The sequence below is a fragment of the Pelobates fuscus genome, chromosome 8 (genome assembly GCF_036172605.1).
Source record: "Pelobates fuscus isolate aPelFus1 chromosome 8, aPelFus1.pri, whole genome shotgun sequence".
NCBI classification, from domain to species: domain Eukaryota; kingdom Metazoa; phylum Chordata; class Amphibia; order Anura; family Pelobatidae; genus Pelobates; species Pelobates fuscus.
Genome location: NC_086324.1, coordinates 41100715 through 41125782, shown reverse-complemented (window position 1 = coordinate 41125782; position 25068 = coordinate 41100715). Strand labels below are relative to the sequence as shown.

Genomic DNA, 25068 nt, shown 5'->3' with positions numbered 1-25068 from the left:
TGGGTGGCATTAGTTGCCCTTAAGCACTCAGATTCTTTGTAATTAGCATAATCAAATTAATTTTGTTTGAAATCTATTTTTAATATACAGGGAGTGCAGAATTATTAGGCAAGTTGTATTTTTGAGGATTAATTTTATTATTGAACAACAACCATGTTCTCAATGAACCCAAAAAACTCATTAATATCAAAGCTGAATATTTTTGGAAGTAGTTTTTAGTTTGTTTTTAGTTATAGCTATTTTAGGGGGATATCTGTGTGTGCAGGTGACTATTACTGTTCATAATTATTAGGCAACTTAACAAAAAACAAATATATACCCATTTCAATTATTTATTTTTACCAGTGAAACCAATATAACATCTCAACATTCACAAATATACATTTCTGACATTCAAAAACATAACAAAAACAAATCAGTGACCAATATAGCCACCTTTCTTTGCAAGGACACTCAAAAGCCTGCCATCCATGGATTCTGTCAGTGTTTTGATCTGTTCACCATCAACATTGCGTGCAGCAGCAACCACAGCCTCCCAGACACTGTTCAGAGAGGTGTACTGTTTTCCCTCCTTGTAAATCTCACATTTGATGATGGACCACAGGTTCTCAATGGGGTTCAGATCAGGTGAACAAGGAGGCCATGTCATTAGATTTTCTTCTTTTATACCCTTTCTTGCCAGCCACGCTGTGGAGTACTTGGACGCGTGTGATGGAGCATTGTCCTGCATGAAAATCATGTTTTTCTTGAAGGATGCAGACTTCTTCCTGTACCACTGCTTGAAGAAGGTGTCTTCCAGAAACTGGGAGTTGAGCTTGACTCCATCCTCAACCCGAAAAGGCCCCACAAGCTCATCTTTGATGATACCAGCCCAAACCAGTACTCCACCTCCACCTTGCTGGCGTCTGAGTCGGACTGGAGCTCTCTGCCCTTTACCAATCCATCCATCTGGCCCATCAAGACTCACTCTCATTTCATCAGTCCATAAAACCTTAGAAAAATCAGTCTTGAGATATTTCTTGGCCCAGTCTTGACGTTTCAGCTTGTGTGTCTTGTTCAGTGGTGGTCGTCTTTCAGCCTTTCTTACCTTGGCCATGTCTCTGAGTATTGCACACCTTGTGCTTTCGGGCACTCCAGTGATGTTGCAGCTCTGAAATATGGCCAAACTGGTGGCAAGTGGCATCTTGGCAGCTGCACGCTTGACTTTTCTCAGTTCATGGGCAGTTATTTTGCGCCTTGGTTTCTCCACACGCTTCTTGCGACCCTGTTGATTATTTTGAATGAAACGCTTGATTGTTCGATGATCACGCTTCAGAAGCTTTGCAATTTTAAGAGTGCTGCATCCCTCTGCAAGATATCTCACTATTTTTAACTTTTCTGAGCCTGTCAAGTCCTTCTTTTGACCCATTTTGCCAAAGGAAAGGAGGTTGCCTAATAATTATGCACACCTGATATAGGGTGTTGATGTCATTAGACCACACCCCTTCTCATTACAGAGATGCACATCACCTAATATGCTTAATTGGTAGTAGGCTTTCGAGCCTATACAGCTTGGAGTAAGACAACATGCATAAAGAGGATGATGTGGTCAAAATACTCATTTGCCTAATAATTCTGCACGCAGTGTACATGATTTCTAGGTTATACATATAAAATGTAACCACCTTTTCTCACGTATAACTAATAGGTCAAATTTGATTAACTTGGTACTTAAGACAAAGCCCTAACATTCTACTCTGTATATCTTCATTTGAAATGCTTTATCATACGCCCGCTCTTCTATTTGTAATTATTCTCTCACTGTACAACACTAAGGAGTATGTTGGTGCTTTAAAAATGTAACCTTATGACATCTTTAATATTATTTATTGCTCATCTTCCACTACATGTCTGTTGGTAAATGGCAGTCAAAGTTGTTATTGCTTCAGAAGTTAGCCTGCAGGTTACCCGAACGGATGTTCATTTCAGCTACAAGTAGAATTGAAAAACATCTTACCATGTGGCCAAATTGTATACAAGCTAAAAATGATTCAATGCATAGACACGACTAGCCACCAAAAATAAACTTCCGTAGAAAAGATCTATGTATCTAATAATATGGATCTATCAGAAAACAGACTAATATCAATCTAAAGCCAGACAAAACATCCAGTTGTTTAAAAGCCATTTGCAAGTCATAAATCAAGTCTAGGGGGTTAGCTTTAGCTTAGAAAACCAAGAGGCCACCAGAGCCAGCACATATGGAAACATCTTGAACAGGCTTCCCATCGCACTGACATAAGGAAGCATTGTTTGTGGGAACTGGCCTTTTGAGTTAATGTAGCCACAGGCAAAGTTTGTTAATCAAACCAAATGCAAAATCGCTTCCGATGCCTGAAATATCTCATTCAGTTTAGGGGCTGGAGAATTTGAAAGCCTGGCAATCAGAGCTTCCCTAAAGACGAAAATAATTCAATAGTGAAGCCGAAATTTCAAATCCATCTTTCTTGGCAATTTTATTTTCGATGGTGCAATAGGTAGTTTAGTTTTCTGACCTTCGGTCAGTGATGTAAGACTTTGCTGTTTGTTTTTTTTGTCTTCTTTTGTAGTCTTTATAATTTCTCATTCAATGGGAAGTATTCAGTATGGGGGTGGGGGGAGAGGATGAAGATCCAGATGTTGGGTGGGGGGAGGGAGATTAACTAAATATCAACCGCACAAGACAGCAACGTACATTGATCAGGCTAATTGAAGCTGATGTACACCGATATAGCTTGGAATTTACTTTCTGGCAAAAAAAGTCATCTTAATTTAAGTGTATACAGTATCTTGGATAAAACATAAACCAAGAGTAAAATTAACTACCAGTTAAAATCAAATGATACAATCCATAAAAAATATAGATAATATTACTCTTTGCACTATAACCACTACACTGAGCTGTAGTACTAATGGTGTTTAAGCTATTCCTATAAGGACTCTGGCAAGGATGATGTCATGACTTTTGAACTTCATAAATATATATATATATATATATATTTTTATAAAAAGCTTGTGCTGCATCATTCTGCCATTTCTTATCAGCCATCTGTTGTGATGGCTAATGGGAACGAAGTCATTTAGCACAATTCAAAACAGATGCCTGTGGAACCTTAATGCACAAGAACGTGATTATCTTTGGAATTCCGTGGCCTCTTCCATAGACTCCATGTTTTCTCATGCACATTCACGAGCATTCCATGGTGATAGCAGCTCCTGGCAGTTGACTACGCCAAGAGATGATCAAGCATGGCAGCATAAAAAGGAGAGAACTATTTATACATTTACGTACAATAAAAAGATGGGGAAAAAACCCACATGTGACTGTGCTGGTGCTCTTAGGCTGTGGGTGCCTTCCCCTGGTTCTAGGTCAAACTGTTTGACTGGCTGGACTAAAACCGGTTATGCCGCTTGCTAGAATTGCATAACCTGACAGGTTCTGTCATTGAACGTGGTTAGAATATAGATGAAATTGATATTGCTAATGCAGAGGTGAATCTTAGAGGCCAACTAAAAGCACCCAGGCCACTTCATTCCAATGAAGGGTTAAATTCCCTCTCTAATGGTTGTCAATTGACTATTCTATGGCACTGACAAAAGTAAAACTCTGTCAAGTGATGTAGAAGCCCCCATAAGAAAGCATTCATTTAATGCTTTTCTATGGGGAAACTTGGATGTGCATTGGGTCCCCAATGCTCGTCTATGAGAAGCATTGGGCTGGATATTGTCGGAGGAGGCCTTGCCTCCTCCATGATGTCACAGGAGGCAAAGAAGTAAGCAACACCGACGGAGCCTTAGCGCTGCAAGAAGGGACGTAAATGACTTAGTTTAATATTTTCCATTGCAAACAGGAAAGAGGGACACACACCTGTTTTTAAATTGCGGCTGGGACATTAAAGCGTTAGGATTGTATTCCTAATATATTAGTGTTCCTTTAAGAATAAAAAAAAACTGGCAAGCAAGGACTGGGCTGCAGGTGCCTGGGGCACCTACATTTTGGGGTACCAGTTTGATCAGGAAAGAAACAACAGTGTCCACAGCCTGGCATCATAACTGCTACTTTAGCATTTAGTACCTATGAGGTCACAACACAAGATTTTTCAAAATATCTTACAAGATCTCACAAGAGAGTGGGACATCACTAATAGGTTATAGAGTTAAAATTTGAGTATGTTTTGATAAATAAAAGAATTCTTTACTTTGAAAACAATCTTTTCTTCTAAATAGTATTGTTAATGCATTTTACTTCCAAAATTGTCACTCTGGTTTTTTTAAGATACAAAGAAAGTGCAGGATGCTAAAACTCGATCATTCTTACAAAAGAAAAAAAAAATGAACAAAAACATAAAACATTTTCCAAAAACATTAAAAAACAGAGAGTGATCTGAAGTATATCTTCTCCAATTACAATTCAAAGATGTGGTGTGACTTTCAAAAAACATCTACTTGCGTTCGGATAAAAATAGAATTACTACTACAAAGCGCAAATGCATGCAAACAATTATCTCTCATTAACTATTCTACGGCCCAATACCTACTAGCCATCAAAGGTCACTACCTAATTTTAAAGCATGTGCATCTGTATTCAGGACTAGCGTTTCATCCACAGGCCTTTAAGGGACCTCAAGTCTTTCAGCCTTTGTTAGTTAAGTCAGTTAATTGCAAAGCGTACACTTCATATACACACACACTATCAAATCTGAGCGATGTTCAAAGTTCTAGAGCCCCAACCCATCCCTCCCCCTTGGATATAAAGACTTTCCAAATTATCTTCAACAATGATTTAATAAATAGCCTGAGTCATATTTTATTTTATTAGAGGGCACTTTGGGCACTGATACATTGTGTATGTCATTTATAGCTTTTAGAGTAAATAATTACCTGTATTTTGTATATTCAATCTTGTGTGTATGTGGATAGACAGAGACAGATAGACAGACAGACAGATAGACAGACAGAGATAGATAGAGAGAGATAGACATACAGAGATAGATAGACAGACAGAGAGAGATAGACAGACAGAGAGAGATAGACAGACAGAGAGATAGACAGATAGACAGAGATAGACAGAGAGATAGACAGAGATAGACAGACAGACAGAGAGACACAGATAGAGATAGACAGACAGACACAGAGACAGACAGAGAGACAGACAGAGAGACACAAAGACACAGACAGACAGAGACACAGACAGAGACAGAGAGACAGAAAGATTTGTTTCTAAATTTCAGCCCATCCTATCTGTCTCTCTTTCATGCAGTGGTTTCCCTTTTCCTCCAATAACACAGTTGTAACATGAATCAGGTTGCACAGAAAAGGTTTCTGGGAGTTGTAGTTTAACTATCCGCTTTCATAAGCAGAAAGCTTTTAATTGAACAACTTTTAAAGCCTCCTGGTGTGCCTATAAAGCCTATCTGTGTAGGGATTAATGGATAAAGTCAGCTTTGCCATAGAATGCTCCTGCTGATCACTTCCTAGTCTGGGATATGCTCACGGCAGGCCTCGTAAAGCCTGGGGAACCACAGCAAATGCTGTAATCCACATGTAAGTATCTTATATTGTTTTAAAATGGTTGGTTTTGGATAATCACTTTGATTGCAATTGCATTACTGTACCGAAGAAGAAAAAAAAAGGTTTGAGCCCGCTTTCATGTTGCATCGCAAAATGCACCATGCACTAAGATAATAGGCATGAACACCACAACAACCCATCAGATTGGCAATAGTCTCAAAAGTAGCATATAACCAATATATATATATATATATATATATAATTTAAATACATTGGTGTTATATATATATAAAATATTCTAGGGCAAAAGTCTACAATTGATGCTATTACGATTACAATGGAATGCTCCAACTTACACATTTACATAGCTTAAAAGAGACATGCATTCATCAAGTTCAGTCTTTCTCACATTTTTTTTTTTTGCTGTCGATCCAAAAGAAGGCAAAAAACCCAGTCTGAAGTGCTTCTAATTATGCAACAAACTAGGAAAGAAATTCCTTCTTGACCCCAGAATGGCAGTCAGATATCTCCTTTTATCAAGAACCTTTCACTCCACTAATTAAAAAAAAATAAAAAATATATAAATTAATATAAATATAAATATATATACAGTTCCAATAGATGCAAGCACTCAGGGACTCTTGATACAAATAAAAAGTAAGAAAGCCTTTTATTCCAGTAGTCAACGTTTCAGTCCAGCTCTGTGGACTTTCATCAGGACATGGTGATATATATATGTACAGTATTTATCCAATTGCTGTTTAAACATCTAAATATACTCTGATAAAACAACCTCTTCAGGCAGGGAGTTCCACATCCTTATTGTTCTTGTAAGAAACCCTTTCCTTTGCCTTAGACTAAATCTCTTTTCTTCCAGTCTAAATGTGTGACCTTGTGTTTAACTGATTGTTAAACTTTTAGAATGTCTCTAAAAATAGTTATTTGAAATAACCCCAACATTTAAAATCAAACAACTCTTAACAATATTTAAGATTCCATTCATAACAGGAGATGCACCAAAACTGTCATGTTATAGTAAGCAATATTTAATTTTCTGCCACCATGGGTTTAAATATAGAAAATTTAATTTTTATTTTTTACTGATGAAAACGATGTATCTCACCATACATAAAGCAGCACACATAGTTTTATGAAGAGTGAGTAATAGTGAAAATTTTGCCTTTATTTTCTTCTGTTAGCATTAGAATACATTTTGTGACTGCAGTGCCTCTCCTATTAGTTTTGATAATCAACCAATATACAGTTGCAAGAAAAAGTATGTGAACCCTTTGGAATGATATGGATTTCTGCACAAATTGGTCATAAAATGTGATCTGATCATCATCTAAGTCACAACAATAGACAATCACCGTCTGCTTAAATTAATAACACACAAAGAATGAAATGTTGCCATGTTTTTATTGAACACACCATGTAAACATTCACAGTGTAGGTGGAAAAAGTATGTGAACCCCTAGACTAATGACATCTCCAAGAGCTAATTGGAGTGAGATGTCAGCCAACTGGAGTCAGGGCCGGCGCGTCCATAAGGCGGCACAGGCGGCCGCCTTAGGGCGCACCGGCTCTGGGGGCGCAAAATTCCAGTGACCGGCAGGAGGGAAGTGCTCCCTCCTGCCAGGTCACCTCCTGGATCCCCGGCGCGGCGTCCAGCTGAACTGGATTACGAGGTGGCGAGGGAGGTCTGATCTCTCTGACCAGCTCCCTCGCGCGCCTTTTGCTGATGCCGCGGGAGCCAGAATATGACTTCATATTCCGGCTCCCGCGGCATCAGAAAACAGCCTGCGAGGGAGCCGGTCAGAGAGATCAGACCTCCCTCGCCACCTCGTAATCCAGTTCAGCTGGATGCCTCCCAGCAGCCCCACTGGACCACCAATGAGAGACCCACGCCAGCTCTCCAGGTAGGGAGGCTGGGTGGGAAATTTAAATTAAATTTACATTATTTAATAATATAATAATAATAATAATAATGTATTACTGTGAGTGTGTGTGTGTATGTGTGTGTGCATGTGAGTATGTGTGTGTGTGTGTGTGTGTGTGAGTATGTGTGTCTGTGAGTTTGTGTGTGTCTGTCAGTGTGTGTGTGTGTGTGCATGTGAGTATGTGTGTCTGTGAGTTTGTGTGTGAGTATGTGTGTCTGTGAGTTTGTGTGTCTGTCAGTGTGTGCATGTGAGTATGTGTGTCTGTGAGTTTGTGTGTCTGTCAGTGTGTGTGTGTGTAGATGTGAGTATGTGTGTCTGTGAGTTTGTGTGTCTGTCAGTGTGTGTGTGCATGTTAGTATGTCAGTGTGTGTGTGTGTGTGTGTGCATGTGAGTATGTGTGTCTGTGAGTTTGTGTGTGTGTCTGTGAGTTTGTGTGTGTGTGTGTGTGTGAGTGAGTGTGTGTCTGTGTGCATGTGAGTATGTGTGTCTGTGTGGGCATGTGAGTGTGTGTGTGTTTGGCAATGAGTCTGTCAGTATTTGTGTGTCTGTCAGTGTGCGTGTGAGTGTCTGTCAATGAATGAGTGTGTCAGATAAGTGAGCCTGGCTGTCAGATTCGTCTGTGTTTGTCATTGAGTGTGTGTGACTGTCAGTGTTTATACACCCCTGACTGTAGCGTGGCCAAGCGGAGTGTACCGTGGTACAGGAACTTCTGTTTCCTGTTCCTGGCAGGACTGACAGGAAAAGCTCACTGTACCGGGATTCGCTCTGCTCAGCCACGCTACAAGAATGGTAGGAGGCACACCAGGAAGGGGAGGGGACCACTATCGGGGTGGGTGGCGCACCAAGGGACTGGGAGAGGAGGGGAGAGATACTCTGAGGTACAGGAAAAGGAGGGGGGGAGAGGAACACTAAGTGACAGGGAACAGAGGGGGGGGGAGAGGAACTCTAAGGGACAGGGAAAGGAGGAGAGAGGGGATAGGAACAGTAAGGGTCAGAGAAGGGAGGGGACCATTAAGGGACGGGGAGAGGGGCTGGATGTGAAAAACACACAGTGGGGCTTAAGAAGGAAAGAGACACACACAAAGGAGATGGGAAGAGTAAAAGACACAAAGGGGCTGGGAGAAAATGAGTCACACATAGGGGCTGGGAGGAGTAAGACACACAAAATGTGGGAGGATGTAAGAGTCATACAAAGAGGAGAGATAGGAGACACACAGATATTTAAAGACGGGATAAGAAACACAAAAGAGAGGTTAAGAGGCACAGGTGAAGATGTTTTTTTGGGGGGGGGGGGGGCGGAAAAATGCATCTTCGCCTATGTACCCAAAATTCTTTGCACCGGCCCTGACTGGAGTCCAATCAATGAGATGAGATTGAAGGTGTTGGTTACAGCTGCCCTGCCCTATAAAAACCAAAAACCAGTTCTGGGTTTGCTTTTCACAAGAAGCATTGCCTGATGTGAATGATGCCTCGCACAAGAGAGCTCTCAGAAGACCTCCGATTAAGAATTGTTTACTTGCATAAAGCTGGAAAGGGTTAGAAAAGTTTCTCCAAAAGCCTTGCTGTTCATCAGTCCACGGTAAGACAAATTGTCTATAAATGGAGAAAGTTCAGCACTGCTGCTACTCTCCCTAGGAGTGGCCGTCCTGTAAAGATGACTGCAAGAGCACAGAGCAGACTGCTCAATGAGGTGAAGAAGAATCCTAGAGTGTCAGCTACTTACAAAACTTACAAAAAAAACTTACAAAAGTCACTGGCAATTGCTAACATCCCTGTTAGTGAATCTACAATACAAAAAACACTAAACAAGGATGGATTTTATGGGAGGATACCACAGAGGATGCCACTGCTGTCCAAACTAAACATTGCTGCACATTTACAGTTTGCACAAGAGCACCTGGATGTTCCACAGCAGTACTGGCAAAATATTCTGTGGACAGATGAAACCAAAGTTGAGTTGTTTGGAAGAAACACACAACACGATGCATGGCGAAAAAGAGGCACAGCACACCAACATCAAAACCTCATCCCAACTGTGAAGCATGGTGGTGGGGGCATCATGGTTTGGGGCTGCTTTGCTGCGTCAGGGCCGCGACGGATTGTTATCATCGAAGGAAAAATTAATTCCCAAGTTTATCAAGACATTTTGCAGGACAACTTAAGGCCATCTGTCTACCAGCTGAAGCTCAACAGAAGATGGGTGTTGCAACAGGACAATGACCCAAAGCATAGAAGTAAATCAACAACAGAATGGCTTAAACAGAAGAAAATACGCCTTCTGAAGTGGCCCAGTCAGAGTCCTGACCGCAACCCGATTGAGATGCTGTGGCATGACCTCAAGAAAGCGAGTCACACCAGCCATCCCAAGAATATTGCTGAACTGAAACAGTTCTGTAAAGAGGAATGGTCAAGAATTATTCCTGACCGTTGTGCATGTCTGATCTGCAACTACAGGAAACGTTTGGTTGAAGTTATTGCTGCCAAAGGAGGTTCAACCAGTTATTAAATCCAAGGGTTCACATACTTTTTCCACCTGCACTGTGAATGTTTACATGGTGTGTTCAATAAAAACATGGCAACATTTCATTCTTTGTGTGTTATTAGTTTAAGCAGACTGTGATTGTCTATTGTTGTGACTTAGATGATGATCAGACCAATTTGTGCAGAAATCCATATCATTCCAAAGGGTTCACATACTTTTTGATTGACAGCCAGGAGTGTAACACGGTTAACATAAAAAAAGTGCCAATATCTAATGAAATCTGCACTTTTTGTAAAATGGAAAAAAGATTACAAAAAAGAGGAGATACTTTTCAAACATAAAGCATTTCAACAAGCTAAAGGGGTTTGGAACGTTCCTTTAACGTTCCTTTAAATATGTTTAATGGATGCAGGTATCGTACCTGCAATCTGTCTTCCTTTGTGTTTTTACACCCCACTTCCTCTAAAGTGAAAGCTTGGATTCAGAATAATGTTTTTGTTGACAGTAACTTGCTGTTTGCAGATCCCTATTGTAAAACCCTGCGTATATAAATTATCATTAATAATAATAATAATAATAATAATAATAATCAGGGTGCGGCATCTCCTCATATACTAAAGAAAATAGCAATCTAAAAATGAATTCTGCGGTGTACACTTACCATGTTCTCCTGTCAGTTTTTTTTTTTGTAGTTGTTTGTTTTTTTGACAATCTTTATAGAGTTTGTAATGTTTAGAACATAAATGGAGACAGAAAGTAAAATAACAGAAATGAACAACAGTAACATGTGGGATAGGGTGTTAGTATTTAACCCATTACATCCCGGAGACGGCTGTACTACTCACTCAACCAGAGGACGAATTTGCATTGGGGGGGGGGGGAGAAATCGCTGTATATATATTGAAATTGTTATTGTGCATTACGAAAAAAGACAGCACCCTCACAAGAGCTTGTATAGTTTTTTTCCCATCTAACACACCGAGTCTTAGAACACCCCTTACTTACTGAAAGTGACAGAAATTTTAAAAAAATAAGACACTTGTTTATCACATAAATATTTGAGGCTTTGTTTTTATTCATATGAGATAGAAAAGATCGGTACTATATTTTACTGAAAAAAAAAAATATTTTTTTCCATTAAGTGTTTTTACATGTGATCCACATTTCTAAGCCTTGCTTGCCACTGAAGAGTTAAAACGCTCTTATGCCATAAATGGAACACAACGCAATCGTCGGAGATTTTAATAAATATAGGAAACACTGCTTGCAAAGAGTTGCTGTCCAAATAGACTGACATACACAGGCCAATGTAGCCTCTAATGACAGAGTAAGATAATGACAGGCCCTACTCAAAATCAGCAGGAAGAGGAAGATCAATCTCGGCACAGTGAAAGAAAAATGCTGGCTTTCTTCACGTTAGCTCATCTCATACATATCTATCTACAGCAGCTGCTCTGTACTACGGGGCTCTGCATTAACTACACAGAGAATCAATAACAATTACACCTTCTCAGAAACATGACACATAGCAGGATTGGGCTGACATTTCACTTAGACCAACATTGATCTCAGTTCATCTGATTCCAGTCTTAAATTCATGTCAGGCCCGGGTCTACTGGAAATATACCCAGAGTTAAACGGGAAAAAGAATAGTAATAAAGAGAGAGAGAAAAAAAGAAACACCGGCTTTGTGTATAAAAGGTAAAAACAGTCTCACTCGGGGATCCTCACTGAGAACTCTAGTAATTTCAAAGTGTTTAAAAATATCAACAGTGTTGCCACTTAAAGAAGGGCTCTTGATATATCATACATTACTTTCAATTTTAGAGACGCTATAGGTGGTTCCAGAGCTTCATGAATGTAGATGCTTTGAAAGAGGAACTGACACTTTTTAAATAACCCCATTATGCCCGTGATCTATCAACTAGATGAGGAATACGGTGAAGGTACGTATAAAGGAAATAAAAACTCTTAACTCTACGTATAGGTGGTTGAGCAACTTCTTCCTTAATAATAATGTGTTGACACATTTGTGCTTGGGCATTCTTTGCAAATTGCTATCTGCCCCATGGCATCATGGGGGCTAATGATGGTTTACATTATATGCCAGACTGTGCCTTGAATGCGCATATAAAATAAAATAAAAAAATAGTACAACCAATTGCTAAAATAATTTTTTTATGTGTATATATATATATATATATATACACACACACACATTCATTATTGGCCACTTCCTTCTATTGAATAGTGTATGTATAACCAGACTGAACTTTAAGAGTAAAGTCGCCAACACATTATTATATACTGACAATCCCAGTGGTGGAACTTTTTCAGTGCCCATCGCTGCCTTGGGCCTGCTTTAGCTGGGGGATCTTCCTCAATTCGTGGTGGTGTCCCAGCAAACAGTGAGATCTGTGTCTCTGGTGGTCCGGATCTCATGTCCCTTTACTCATCCTGAATGGTTTTGTTTTAACAGTGACTGAGGATGACGGCATTTCAACTCAGTCACTACTATTGCAGATTACCAAGAGCGGACAGAACATACAATCAATGTCTGTAATTTAGTTTAATTTATAACTAAAGTGTTTTGCCAAAAAGAATACATTGAGGATGTTCTCTGTCTCTAATAACTTGGAGTACCAATGGCACAGGTCTCTTAGCTGCATCGCCATATATTGGGTGCAAATGAGCTATCAGTCCGTTTGTAATTGGGTGCAAATGAGCTATCAGTCCGTTTGTAATTCTGATTTGTCATGCCACTGGCTGATGGAATCAGTGTAAATAAGAAATTCAACACGCGATCTGATCAATAAATCAATGTAATGCAATTTACTAAGAGGAGATTATGTCTTAACAAAACATACAAAGAAAGTAGAAACGGTTACCTTGTCAGTGTTACTTTATAACTGCTGACTGATATACATAGTTATTGGTTATTGTTTTTTTTTGTATCATATATATATTGTATCATAGCTTTGAGCTTTTTTTTTTTGTGGGGACATCCACAGAGTATGCACATGCACATATTGCCAGCATGCTAGAGCTAAAGATTTGGACGGGAAAAGTATAACCAGAGACAGTGACATTATCGGTTTGAACGCATGTGATTAAATGTTTCTCCATGACCACTTAAGGAATAACCCATTGCCAAACCGAATCACAAACAGTTGGGCGATTTTCTGTCTTACCACTGCTGGTCTACATTTACATATTTGATGAGTGATTTGCACTTTTTCCCCCCCATTATCATCAATTTTCAGAGCAAGACAGTAATGGGAAGGTAAATTCTCATGCTCATAACACAAACATCTGCAACCCACACTAAACAGCATTCTGGGCCACACTACCACCTCGGTTTTGGGCAATTAAGATCTCTTCTACAGAAAACAAAAATATTTCCTTGTGTTTTACGACACCCTTGAAAAACTTTAGTAAGGCTGCCATGGTACTGCCATGTAACAACATTTATCAGTGGTGTTTTATAAATTACTCACTGTAACATCGATGTTGATAATGTCTCCATCCTCAAGGGGTCGGCTGCAAAAATACATAGAAAGTGTAAAGAAAATGGTAGAATATTATTTATAACCCACAAAACAAATAACAAAATTCTGGAAAAAATAAAAAAACAATACACCTTACTGTGTAAGACTCTAGTCATCTATATTCATGCAAACGTAAGAAATGGATAGAAAAATATAAAAGATAATGCTGGAAACTTGAAGAATTAAATAGGAGATGGTAAAATGATGAACAGAAACTCAAATGTACCATAGGCAAAAAGGTAACTCAAACTGTAAAAGCAGTACAATGTATCTCTTCTCATAGTAAGCTCTCGGGGAAAAAAGGGACTCAATGGTGTTATACTGTAGTCATATTTACATACAATATAAATGTGTATATTTACACTCTTTTTCCACTTTTCTTATTTTTGTATTGGTGATCTAAGAATACATAATAAGTTGTAAAAAATGTATAGCATAAAACATAAACCTGCTATATTTACACAAAGTCCAAAAACTCATCATTTAAATTGTAGACCGTTGAGCTTGGATCTAAGTGTGGTAACATCAATGTCAAAAAGTTACACTTCTAAAGTCACAGAAAGCATTTACTCCCAGAACCAACATTTTCACTACACAAGTTTTTGCCATTTTTTCCCCATTAAACTGGATTTAATAAGTGTATGGTTATCTTTCACGCTTCTTCCTCCCATTAATGTGCATGATACAAGTGGCAAGAGACTTCCACATTTTCGCAAATGAGAAAACTGAAAAAATATGTTGCAGTTTTCAAGAATCCTCTACCATGTTCGACAAATTAAAAAAACAAAACTTGAAAAGTGGTCTTTAATGGCGTCTTATCCTCATTCCATTTTGGCAATAAAGAGATCCCTGCGAAATGATGAATATATCTACACAAGCTATACACAAAATGAAAATTGTCTGCTTTAAAAAGACAAGTGTCACAAAGAGACAATTTAATGATTTGCATTTCGAAGATTGTGGTGCCATTTATAGCTCTGTTACAAATCATGTGGTGTGGCCCCTATCCCTCCTGGAAACTGTAAATGCTGTGGACTACAACTCTCATCACTTCAGATGGATGAATGATACAAGTGCAGAACCACACAACCTTAAAGTTGGCAGTAACATTTAAGAATGGAGCTGTGGCGCAGCTGTGCTCGAGTATGCCGTGCCAATGCAAAGTTACTCAGATGTTTAGAAACTAGTTGGCTGTTTAATCATACATCACAAAGACCTATACATGGCTAGTTTTACTGCTTTGTGAATCTTGCATAGTATTTAGGGGCTAAATATATCACATAGCAAGGTATTACGTAGAAACAAAGTGATATATAGCTCCGGATATCTGTATGACCAAACATCAAAATATTAACACATAACAAGTGGGGACCCTGTTATTATTATTATTGCCATTTATATAGCGCCAGCAGATTCCATAGCGCTTTACAACATTCAAGTCTAGTTTGGGATGTTTACATACTCCCATATCAGATTTTGCAAATGAGATTGGTTGATTTCCGTAAATGCATCCCTAATCGTGTAATGTGTGAAAACCAGGAGATCGTCCATTCTCCCAGTTACTTTTTTTGTGCAATAATCCATAAAACAGTGATTGAAGTTTCTCACATTCACTTATATCAAGCACTTAAAATGGAGATTGTTAAAGGGTTATTCCACACACCATGAGCACTTCAGTGATTTGAAGTGGTCGTGGTGCCTGCAGTCTGCATGTGCAGAGTTTAGGTGGAGTTACACCTGCGGCAATCAGCTAACACTCTCAGCCAATGAATGAGTAGGAAGAGTCTGCAGACCCTCTGGACTCTGGGACCAGTAACATCTGCATCTTGTGTGTCTCCCTTTGCGTATACAACTCATGTAATATCAATGTTAAAGCATTCTGTAGTAAAATGCACCATTTCCCGTGCACTATGATACGTCCACTAAGCAACCCAAGAAGGCATAAACTATATTTCGAATAAAATAGTAATTATTATTTTTTTTTTTTTAAATACCTGTCTGGAATTCCGTGGCAAACCACATTGTTTACTGAAGTGCATACTGATTTGGGGAATCCTCCATATCCTAAAGGAGATGGGTATGCATTGTGGCTGACAATGTTGTGATGAACAAATGAATCTATGTCTTCCGTTGTCATGCCAACCTAAGGAAGAGATAAGAGAGAGGTGAAATTGCAAATCACACCACATGTTACATTTAGATCTAGAACGGCACCTTTGATGGATGGTTCAATTATGGTCATTTTCATGGAGGGAGAAAATAGGAACAAAATACTTATTGCTAATTTAATGACATGAACATTTAATATCGGGGAGGAAGGAGATAAGATTAGGCGACGGAAGATAAACTACAGTTCTAAGTGTTAAACCTTGAAAAATTTGCTATGAGAGACAAGTGCACTTTCCTTACAATGTTTTTTTTTAGAATGCTGCGACTACGCCTCCCTTTGACCCATGTCGCTCCACCTTTAGTTAAGTGCTTAAGGTTTCAACTTTTTTCTTTTTTTTGAGAAATAAGGGATGGCACAATTTTATGCCCTTTTTTTTTTTTTTTTACTCTCTTTTAGAGAAGACTAAGTCGATATCTCTCTATTAACCATTTAATGTCTTGACATGATTTGATTGTAGGATCTCGAGGTCATGATGCAAACTAGTCATCTTGTATCTGTCAGTCACTGAATCTTGATGTTTCTATTGTAGAATTGCAAAACGACTATAACAAGGCATATGTGACTGCATGACACATTGCGATATTTCCCCAAGTTAGGCACTATTTTATAGCTGTGCCATGGCATGTGCACGCTTAATACTGATAATACCGGACGCTACAGTCACCAAAACCATTACAGCTTAATATAGCGGTTCTGGTGTCTATAGCGTTTACCTGCAGAATGAGCAATTTAAACACTGCCTTTTCAGAGAAATTATGTTACATTCCTACCTAGTAACACCTACAGTGGCAATCACTCAGACGACCGCTAGAGGTGCTTCCTACGTTCAGCATCTCCACTCACTGCATGGAGACCTGAAGCATTGGATTGGCTGAGATCATCAAGATTAATAATCTCACCAAGTCTGGCGCCGCAAGCAAAAAAAGGTGACTAAAATACCTTTTCACTGCAATCTGAGTGGGGCTGGGGACCTAAACAGCTACTTAAGAACAATAGTGTTAGAAATACATGTTTGTATTTCTAACACTATCGTGTTCCTTTAAAACAATATCAAAATGTAAAAGAAACAAATTATATAAACATATATATGTATATATTTATTTAAATTGTTTTTCTTTAATTAAAGGATTTCTTTTTTCCTACCTTTAAACTCTTTTCAGCCATAAGCAAAATGTGACGAGCTAGCTGACAAGCATGACGTAGACCTTCAATCTGATCTTCGTTCTTGATTTCAATGGTGTCTCCCCAGTCGGGTACAATGCCTGTCGTCACATAGTCTGGCTTCGTTATGTGCTTGGAGGAAAAAGATTAGGAATGAAGATCAGAAAAACAAAGCATGACAATGGGATCATTTTCCCAGAGAGTGTCTCCAACTTCATGGCAACTTGCCCTTTGAGTTCTAAGAGCGACCTTCAGAAGCCACAAAGCAAAGCCTTAAGGCTGATACAGTATTTCTTCAACTGCCCTTTTGAACTTAACATCGCCCGTTTACAACCAATTTACAAATTTACACAGTAGTCTGAGACAAGGAACCAGCTAAGGAAAGCAAAGCCTTCTGTAACAGTTAAAACATTAGACGTATTCCCAAAATACATTTTACCAGTGTAACTGCTACAGAACAATACAGGGCAACTTGTGAGCCTCTATCCGATGAGAACGCCATAACAGCAGCTTTAACATCAGCTAATCACAAACAAGTCTGTCCTTTAAAGCATTAAACTGATAGGAGTGTGACGGATAACAGGGCATATTTATTGGAAGGATTTAAGTAATTTGTTTGAATTTTGAATTGGCTTGTTACGTTCTGTCAATGCTGTTGAAGAATATTCTGTTACTTTTTTTTTTTTTTTTTCATTTCCCCAAAAAATTTTCACCAGGAAAACACATTAAACAAGCCTGTTATCAGAAATAACCGTGAAATGCTGTCAAAATGTATTGTTTAAATGGCAGTTTGGATTTTAGGGCAATGTGTGTTTATGTCATTTTATATTTTTTGGAGTAACTCAAGAAATGCCACAGAAACATTTCCTTTACATGCTAAACTTACAATACAGTGGGACCTCGGTTTACAAACGCCTCGGTTAACATAATTTTCGGTTTAAAAAATTAAAACCCATTGAAAATAATGCATCGGTTTACATATTTTTTTCGCAATACAAAACACGTTTCCCCAGGATGCATTGCACCTGGGAGGTTTATAGCACCGCCCCCTGCATGCTGGAGCTTGTGGGTAGCATGTGGCGTTGAGTGCGGAGGTGTTGGAGCAGCTTTTGCATCGAGTTTTGGAGCCACTCTGGAAATTGTTTGCAGTTGTTTTGGGACTTTTTGGTGCATTTCTCAAGCAGTGGAAAGGTAGGGAGCTGAGCTTTGTCGTTTGCATGCCTTTTATTGTGTGTTCTGCATTGTGGGTTGGTTTCCATGTCAGCTCATTTTGACTTTTTTCTGACCTCCAGAACAACTGATTAACTGATTTTCAACGCATTCCTATGGGAAACCGTGTTTCAGTTTACACGTTTTTCGCAATAAGAAACGTCCCGGAGCACCGTACTGGAAGGAAATACATAGAATACTAGGCCAGTATTCTGATGATCCGCCACCATTCAGCCCAGCAGCCATGCTATTACATCACATCAAGGCTCCCAGAACAGCATATAAAAACGATCGCTCACCATTCGCATCCTGAATGTGGCCAAGACCATTATACCCCAATATTGGAAGCAACAAGTACCCCTCCCCCCCCCCTAAAAGTCTGGTTCACACAAATGGAGGAACTAAGATCCCTAGAGGAACTCCATAACACCGCGAACGACACTTTCCAAAAATACCTTGACACTTGGACACACTGGATACTACAAACGTCCAAGCCACAATTCATTAACACGTTAGTGACCTTGCCTTAAATCTGACACGTAGACACCTCACAAACAAAGAGTCAGGATGACAGCAGCCCATAAAAATAGCGGAGCCTCCCCCCGCAACCTCGCCACACTAGCGGAGAGCTCTCCATCATCCGCCCAAACAGATATGAGATACCTAGGTACATGACACCCCAAGCGCACTACCGACGCGGGGACCAAATAGGGGGATACAGTCCGGACAGCTAAGCGAACAACACCTCGGGGGGACAGAGGGGACGAGGCGCTATAACCAAGACATCCACCAACCAGACACCCATGGAGGCTGGGGAAGGGGGCAACTAGACCAAGCATAGGACACACGACAAATAGAATACAGCTACCCCGCAGACATGCGGAGCGGCAGACACCCGGGCCTCGGCTGTTGTGAGACCTACCCTACTACACACCTCCGCAACGACAGGAACACTACACACATATCTCTACCTTTGGAATGATTACGGGGACCTGCGAGTCCAACGATAATGCGGGCCTGCGAGCCCATCTGATAATGATATTGATAATGATACAAAAGTATCCGAGAACGAACTGTTATGCATACCTGTAGACATGTGAATCTCACTATCTCTCTGCTATGGAATGCAAATGCAAAATATACTCAAAGAGGGACCTGCGAGTCCTCCAAACTGCAGGGCATCTGCGCCCACTAGACAACACGACTGCATATGGCTAATGCCATAATCAATATCAACTATTGAGGAGACCTGCGAGTCCCACTATACAGTATTTGACGTATGTTGAAAATTCAATAAAAATTATATTTAAAAAAAAAAAAAAAAAGAAACGTCCCGGAGAACGCATTCAATTCGTAAACCGAGGTCCCACTGTATTGTTATTCTGTACAGGTGGCGAGGTACATAATGTAGGGATAATAAACGTTGCTTTAATTGCACCTGTCAGTTAAAGAAAATGACCTAAAATCAACAATTTCTTTAAAATGAGGGGTAAAGGAAAATCCAATAAATTTGTGACAACATGTTTTCAGATTACGGACTGACACCTTCGATTTCTCTTAGTTCTTCTGTAAATGACATGTTTTAGAGAGGCAGGACCCACTGCTGTTAAAGCTTATTTGATGTTATAAACATGATCTGCACATAGGTAGACAGGACATACACATTTCATAGCAAATGTTAATAGATAAGAAGGAAATGAGTGAACCAAATCCTGGGCCTTAGAGCTCACAATCTAGGACTTTTGTCGATTGTGTACAGCTGATACAGGAGACTGTATCATGTACAACTGAAACATCGCAGATCCACAAAAACATCATAAATACATACAGGTTTATTCAGTGAGAATTCAAAGTGAATTCATCGAAACTGTCAAATTTAAGGCCATAGTAGGTGATGTGAAAGTATAGCTGTTTTAGAGAATATTTTCCATTTGGCTATTTACCTTAAATTTGAAATTCACTTTTAATTCACCTTGAATTCCAAATCAATGTAAAATCCTGATAGTATATAGCAGGAGGTCGAAGACATCCCCAACAAATCTGGGAATGCAGCAAAACAAATAAAAAAATAAATAAATCGTTAAGCGTCTCCAAATATCTTCTGTTTAAAGAGACCATAACGCCTCAAAGAAAATGTCTTTTACTATAGAGAACGTTTGTGCATATATTCAGGATTTTTGATTTATACAATTAAGATACTTTATTAAAATGTATCAAAATTTGTATATATAGAATGCAATATATGTAATAGGAAAATCAAGTCCTTCCAGTACCAACACTTTACGCGTGTCACCTGGCTCGGCTTCCTCAGAAGGAAAACGTGTAAAGTGTCCCTCAGAAGGAAGCCCAGCCTGGTGAAACGCGTAAAGTGTTGGTACTGGAAGGACTTGATTTTCCAATTCCCTATATTGCATTTTATATATACAAATTGTAATATTTATTAATAAAGTATCTTAATTGTATAAGTTCACTTTTTATTATTAAGTGTTTTTGCATAGCAAGACCACTTAATGTTATCTCACATATATATTCTTATTCTTATTATAGCCAAATTTACAACCCTAACTCCTCCCACAGTTTTTACACTACATAGACCATAATATACCGAAACGTGCGGATTGTTCCCGATTGGATTGCTATTTACGTTGCTCTGCATATTGTAAGTAGGACACCTCTTATTTTATCACCTACTTAGAGTATAGATATACTACACCATAAGACCTCTCTACTTTATTGTTTCCACATATACGGGACGACAAGTATTACAAAGCTGCATATATCCATAGACGGGGATTGTACCATCCATGCGAATAACAGCAGAGTTCTTAGCAGCTCAATAAAGTGTGAGTTGGCACTGTACCTTATAGGCCTTTTGTATTTATTATAACATTTTACACTATTGGTTGTTCCTCTTTTTGAGGTTTTAAAAGTCTACATATACCAGTGTACACCGATCTGGCATATGTAAACACCAATATTTATATTAACACAAAATTGTGGTACAACCTTCTCTGGCGCGGTTTATCACTCTGTCTGTCTTTATTTAAAATATTTTGAAAGGCTCTCTTATTCTATTTAAATGTTGTCATTTTTATATTGTTTAAACGCCACACTAGATGTATATTCTTTCCAAATAAGTGTTTACGTATCCCTTTCTTATAAAATCATAATGCTTAAGCACATGCACAATCATAGTGCTTTTATTTATTTATATCTATGCTAATTATATATGAGAAAGAAAGAAAAAACAACAAAAACAACACACATTTAAACACCATAACCACTACAGTGTGTTGGAATTAGGAAGATGCCCGGAGGCCCCAGGAGCCATTCTGCAGTAAGTAGTCAAGCCATATTTTAATGGTTTTACACTTACCTGGGCCCTTCTCTACCTAAAGTGGAAATCTTACTTCTATTTTAGTGACATCAATCCTGCCCCAATTTGGAATGCATTGAATTGCCCTCAGCCAATAACTGTTGTCTTATACATACATATAAAAGGTGGAGTTTCCGGACAATTTTTCAACAGATATTCTGCAAAATAAAATGTGCAAACAATAGTGCAATACAGTATAAAAACTTTAAAACATGAAATTAAAAGAGTAATATCACTTACAAGCCTAGAGTCATACCCTCATATGACTCAAGTTGTATGCGCCTTTGGACTGATATAGGAGGTCAGTTGGCTGAACTGAGGAAGCCTATTTTGAGGGCGAAACGCGTTTTGGACACTGTTTATAACTATATAGTTCATCCAGATACTTATCTGGCATGATTTTATTATTTTTATGTTTGGAATTTTATTTGGATCAATAAAGCACCTTTTTCCCAAAAATAAGTCACTCTCATCTGACGTTTGTACATCTTGGAGTTGGCTAAGAGGGAAAAGGCAAGCATACATCCCATTGGAAAAGAAGGCTTTGGACCTCCTATATCAGTCCAAAGGCGCATCCAACTTGAGTCATATGAGGGTATGACTCTAGGCTTGTGAGTGATATTACTCTTTTAATTTCATTTTTTAAAGTTTTTATACTGTATTGCACTATTGTTTGCACATTTTATTATGCAGAATATCTGTTGAAAAATTGTCCGGAAACTCCACCTTTTATATGTATGTATATGATTTGTTTTAAGTGGTGTAGGGGATACCACTTTTAGGTGCTAGAGTTTTCTATATATTCACCTCCAGTGTTGTGCATATTTTTTGTGATAATAACTGTTGTCTACATAGCGAACAGAAATTAAGACATCTTACGGGAAAGTGAACTACTTTATATCTGAATAGTATATTGAGGACTTCATAGTCGTTGGGCAACAAAGGAAATTCTCAAACTACATATTTCTAATTAACAAACAAAATCTATTCCATGTTGTTCACTCTGACAATGACCTTCTCCTGTCCCCAATTTACAAAATGCATTTCTACTTATTATTTTCTTCAGATCAAGGTATTATAACATTGGAACATTGACCTTGCATTGTATCATAATGATACAATAAATTACACATCTGGGAAGGACATGTGAATGCGGTCCATTCTCTATGATTTAAAGATATATATCCATTCATTCTAGATCCATTCTATTTCATTTTACCCGACTTCTCTAGACTGTAAGTTTGTTGAGCAGAGCCTCTGTTGGTTTAAATTTGCCATCATTTTGTTGTACCTTTTATCCCCCATTGTACAGCGCTGTGGAATATAAATAATAACAACAATAATCGAAAATCTGCCGCATTACTGCAGACCGCCACAGGTAGACTATATAAACACGACAGTAATAAGGCAAGAAATGTTCTTCAAGTTCTAATTCTATCAATGTATATGGTTTACTAAAATGCATGTTTCCCAACTAAAAGTGACTACAACTCACTAAACTGTTTTTTCCCCCCCGGTACCTGTGTAACTTTTAACTACTACAATTAGACTAGAAGTATTGGATGGCGGTTAATGACTGTACGCGAGCTGTTGGGTTTGCTATGATGCAGCTCCTGCTGCCAGCAGCATACAAAAGGATATATTATTACACAAGCCGGCTGTTTTTTTCCAGTTTGCAAAGATAGTAATAGCCACCAAAAAAAAAAGTATATTACAGTAGCGTATCCTTTTCTACGACAGTAAAACATCAGCTTCAATGTAGAGTCATCAAATTCACAACAGTATGTCTAACAATAAGGCACCAGCGGATAGCAAAACAGAAAAACATCTTATTTACTTAAATCATTTATCAACATTACGGAAGATTTCATGCCTCAGTTCCTTGGCATTTATTGCCACTGCCTGCGCCTGGATCATTTGACAGATTGTGTATAACCACCTAACTGAAGGGTCCTGCCTAAATCAGATTACCTATTCTTCGTAGCATTGTCTCCCAGGGAGTGGGGGGTATATGTAACGTGGTTATTAGGATTTAAAATCCAGACGATGGCAAAAAGACGAGGATTTTAGTCCCTGGCTGTCAGTACATGAATGTACTTGATCAGCAGTGCAGTCAAGCTTTATATTGACTGGGAAAAGAATCAGATAATAAAAATGACAGTTACCTCGGGAACTGGATGAGCTGGAGAAACTGTACCTGGCCAAACTATACTATAAGCAGTGTTTCTTTGTCTCCGAAAAAAGAAATATCTTCTTTGTTGAATGCTTAACTGCCTGTGTAAGTAGATATGATTGATTGGTGAAGAGAAAACTCTATGACAGTCAGTCGCATAACCTGCAAGAAGAGATGGGAAAAAGAGAAAAAATATTATTGCTTAATATAGTCTTTCATTTCTCAGATATCATCAACTTTAAACTGTTTCGAGCCAGGGGTTTTATCGTCAGTGGAACTTTCAGAAATAGGAAAACACTGACTATTTTATACATTTTTTTTTTTTTTACAAATCCTTTTCATACCAGGTTTCAATACCAGTTTTGAAAAACGGGCCAAAAAAATTCATAGCCTGAATGTCACATCTGTACATACCAGAAAACAAACCCGCATTTATTTATACAAGCAAAGAGGCCTACTAAGGACCGCATTTACAAAGTTGTGCAATGAAGGCTGGAGTAACCCTTTAAAGACCTAAAATGTAACATAAATACTAGGAAGGGCAGGTATAATGTGTCTTCACGAGTTTAATAATCATGTTGCTATTAGTTTTAGACTTTCAAATTTCATATATTACGCTGTAATATTTGTATTATATATACCAGCCTCAAAAATTATATTGAGCTATATACCTTAAAGCGCAGAGTCCTCATTCACTTAAAAAATGGCTTAGTCAGAACAAAGTTAATACTAAATAGAATTACTGATGCCAAACTTTTGGGTTTATCAGGGCTGCCATGTCCTCTGCAGAACATGTGCATCAAGTGTAATTTTTCCATTATTATCTCTGCGCACACATGCACGATATCATGGGAAATTCTAAATTTGCATTACATGCCAGAATACTCTTTCACTATTAATAAAACTTGAATTAAAGAATGATTCCAAGCATCACAGTCAATACAACACTCTCTAGTAGTTATGGTGCGCTGAGTGCCCAGAAAAAATGCATGCATGTTTTCTTTAGGGATATATCTACTAATTTGTGAATTATGCCCTAGTCTGGTACAAGTTGGTATGTTACCATGGAAATTCACAGTAGATGGTCAGACAGGGGGCCCGATACAGTAGGGTATACTATACAAACCATTTGTAGGCCATTTGATAGATTACTAATAAATGGGACCTGTGTAAAGCAAGCCTTTCATCTGGCAAGGCCCCAAGAAACACCCCTAAAATCAAACAGAGCTATTCACTAAAAGTGTGACTTCAAAGTGAATTCCAAATTTAAGGCCAGAGTAATAAAACTGAAAGCAGTATTGGCTATTTTGACCATAAATTTGAAATTCACTATAAATTCACGCTTTGATGAATTACCCTGTAAGTGTCCCTCGTTGGCCATTTGGCCGACTAACAGTCGTTTCACTTACAGCATTGATGCACTACATGTTCCTATTCAGAAAAGGAAATTACACCTCCACCTGCTTTATCTAGTTAGTTT

At 38.6% G+C, this 25068-nt stretch overlaps 1 protein-coding gene across 1 annotated transcript in view; it reads right to left on the bottom strand.

Moving 5' to 3' along the window:
- METAP1D (methionyl aminopeptidase type 1D, mitochondrial) overlaps window positions 1-25068 on the bottom strand; it is a 140126-nt gene that overhangs the window by 35935 nt on the left and 79123 nt on the right. The window contains exons 2-5 of the mRNA XM_063428643.1: window positions 23581-23750; window positions 16813-16962; window positions 15494-15642; window positions 13449-13491 (exon numbers count right to left, since the gene is read on the bottom strand). Coding sequence (XP_063284713.1) covers window positions 13449-13491; window positions 15494-15642; window positions 16813-16962; window positions 23581-23750 — 512 coding nt within the window. The remainder of the gene's footprint in view (window positions 1-13448; window positions 13492-15493; window positions 15643-16812; window positions 16963-23580; window positions 23751-25068) is intronic.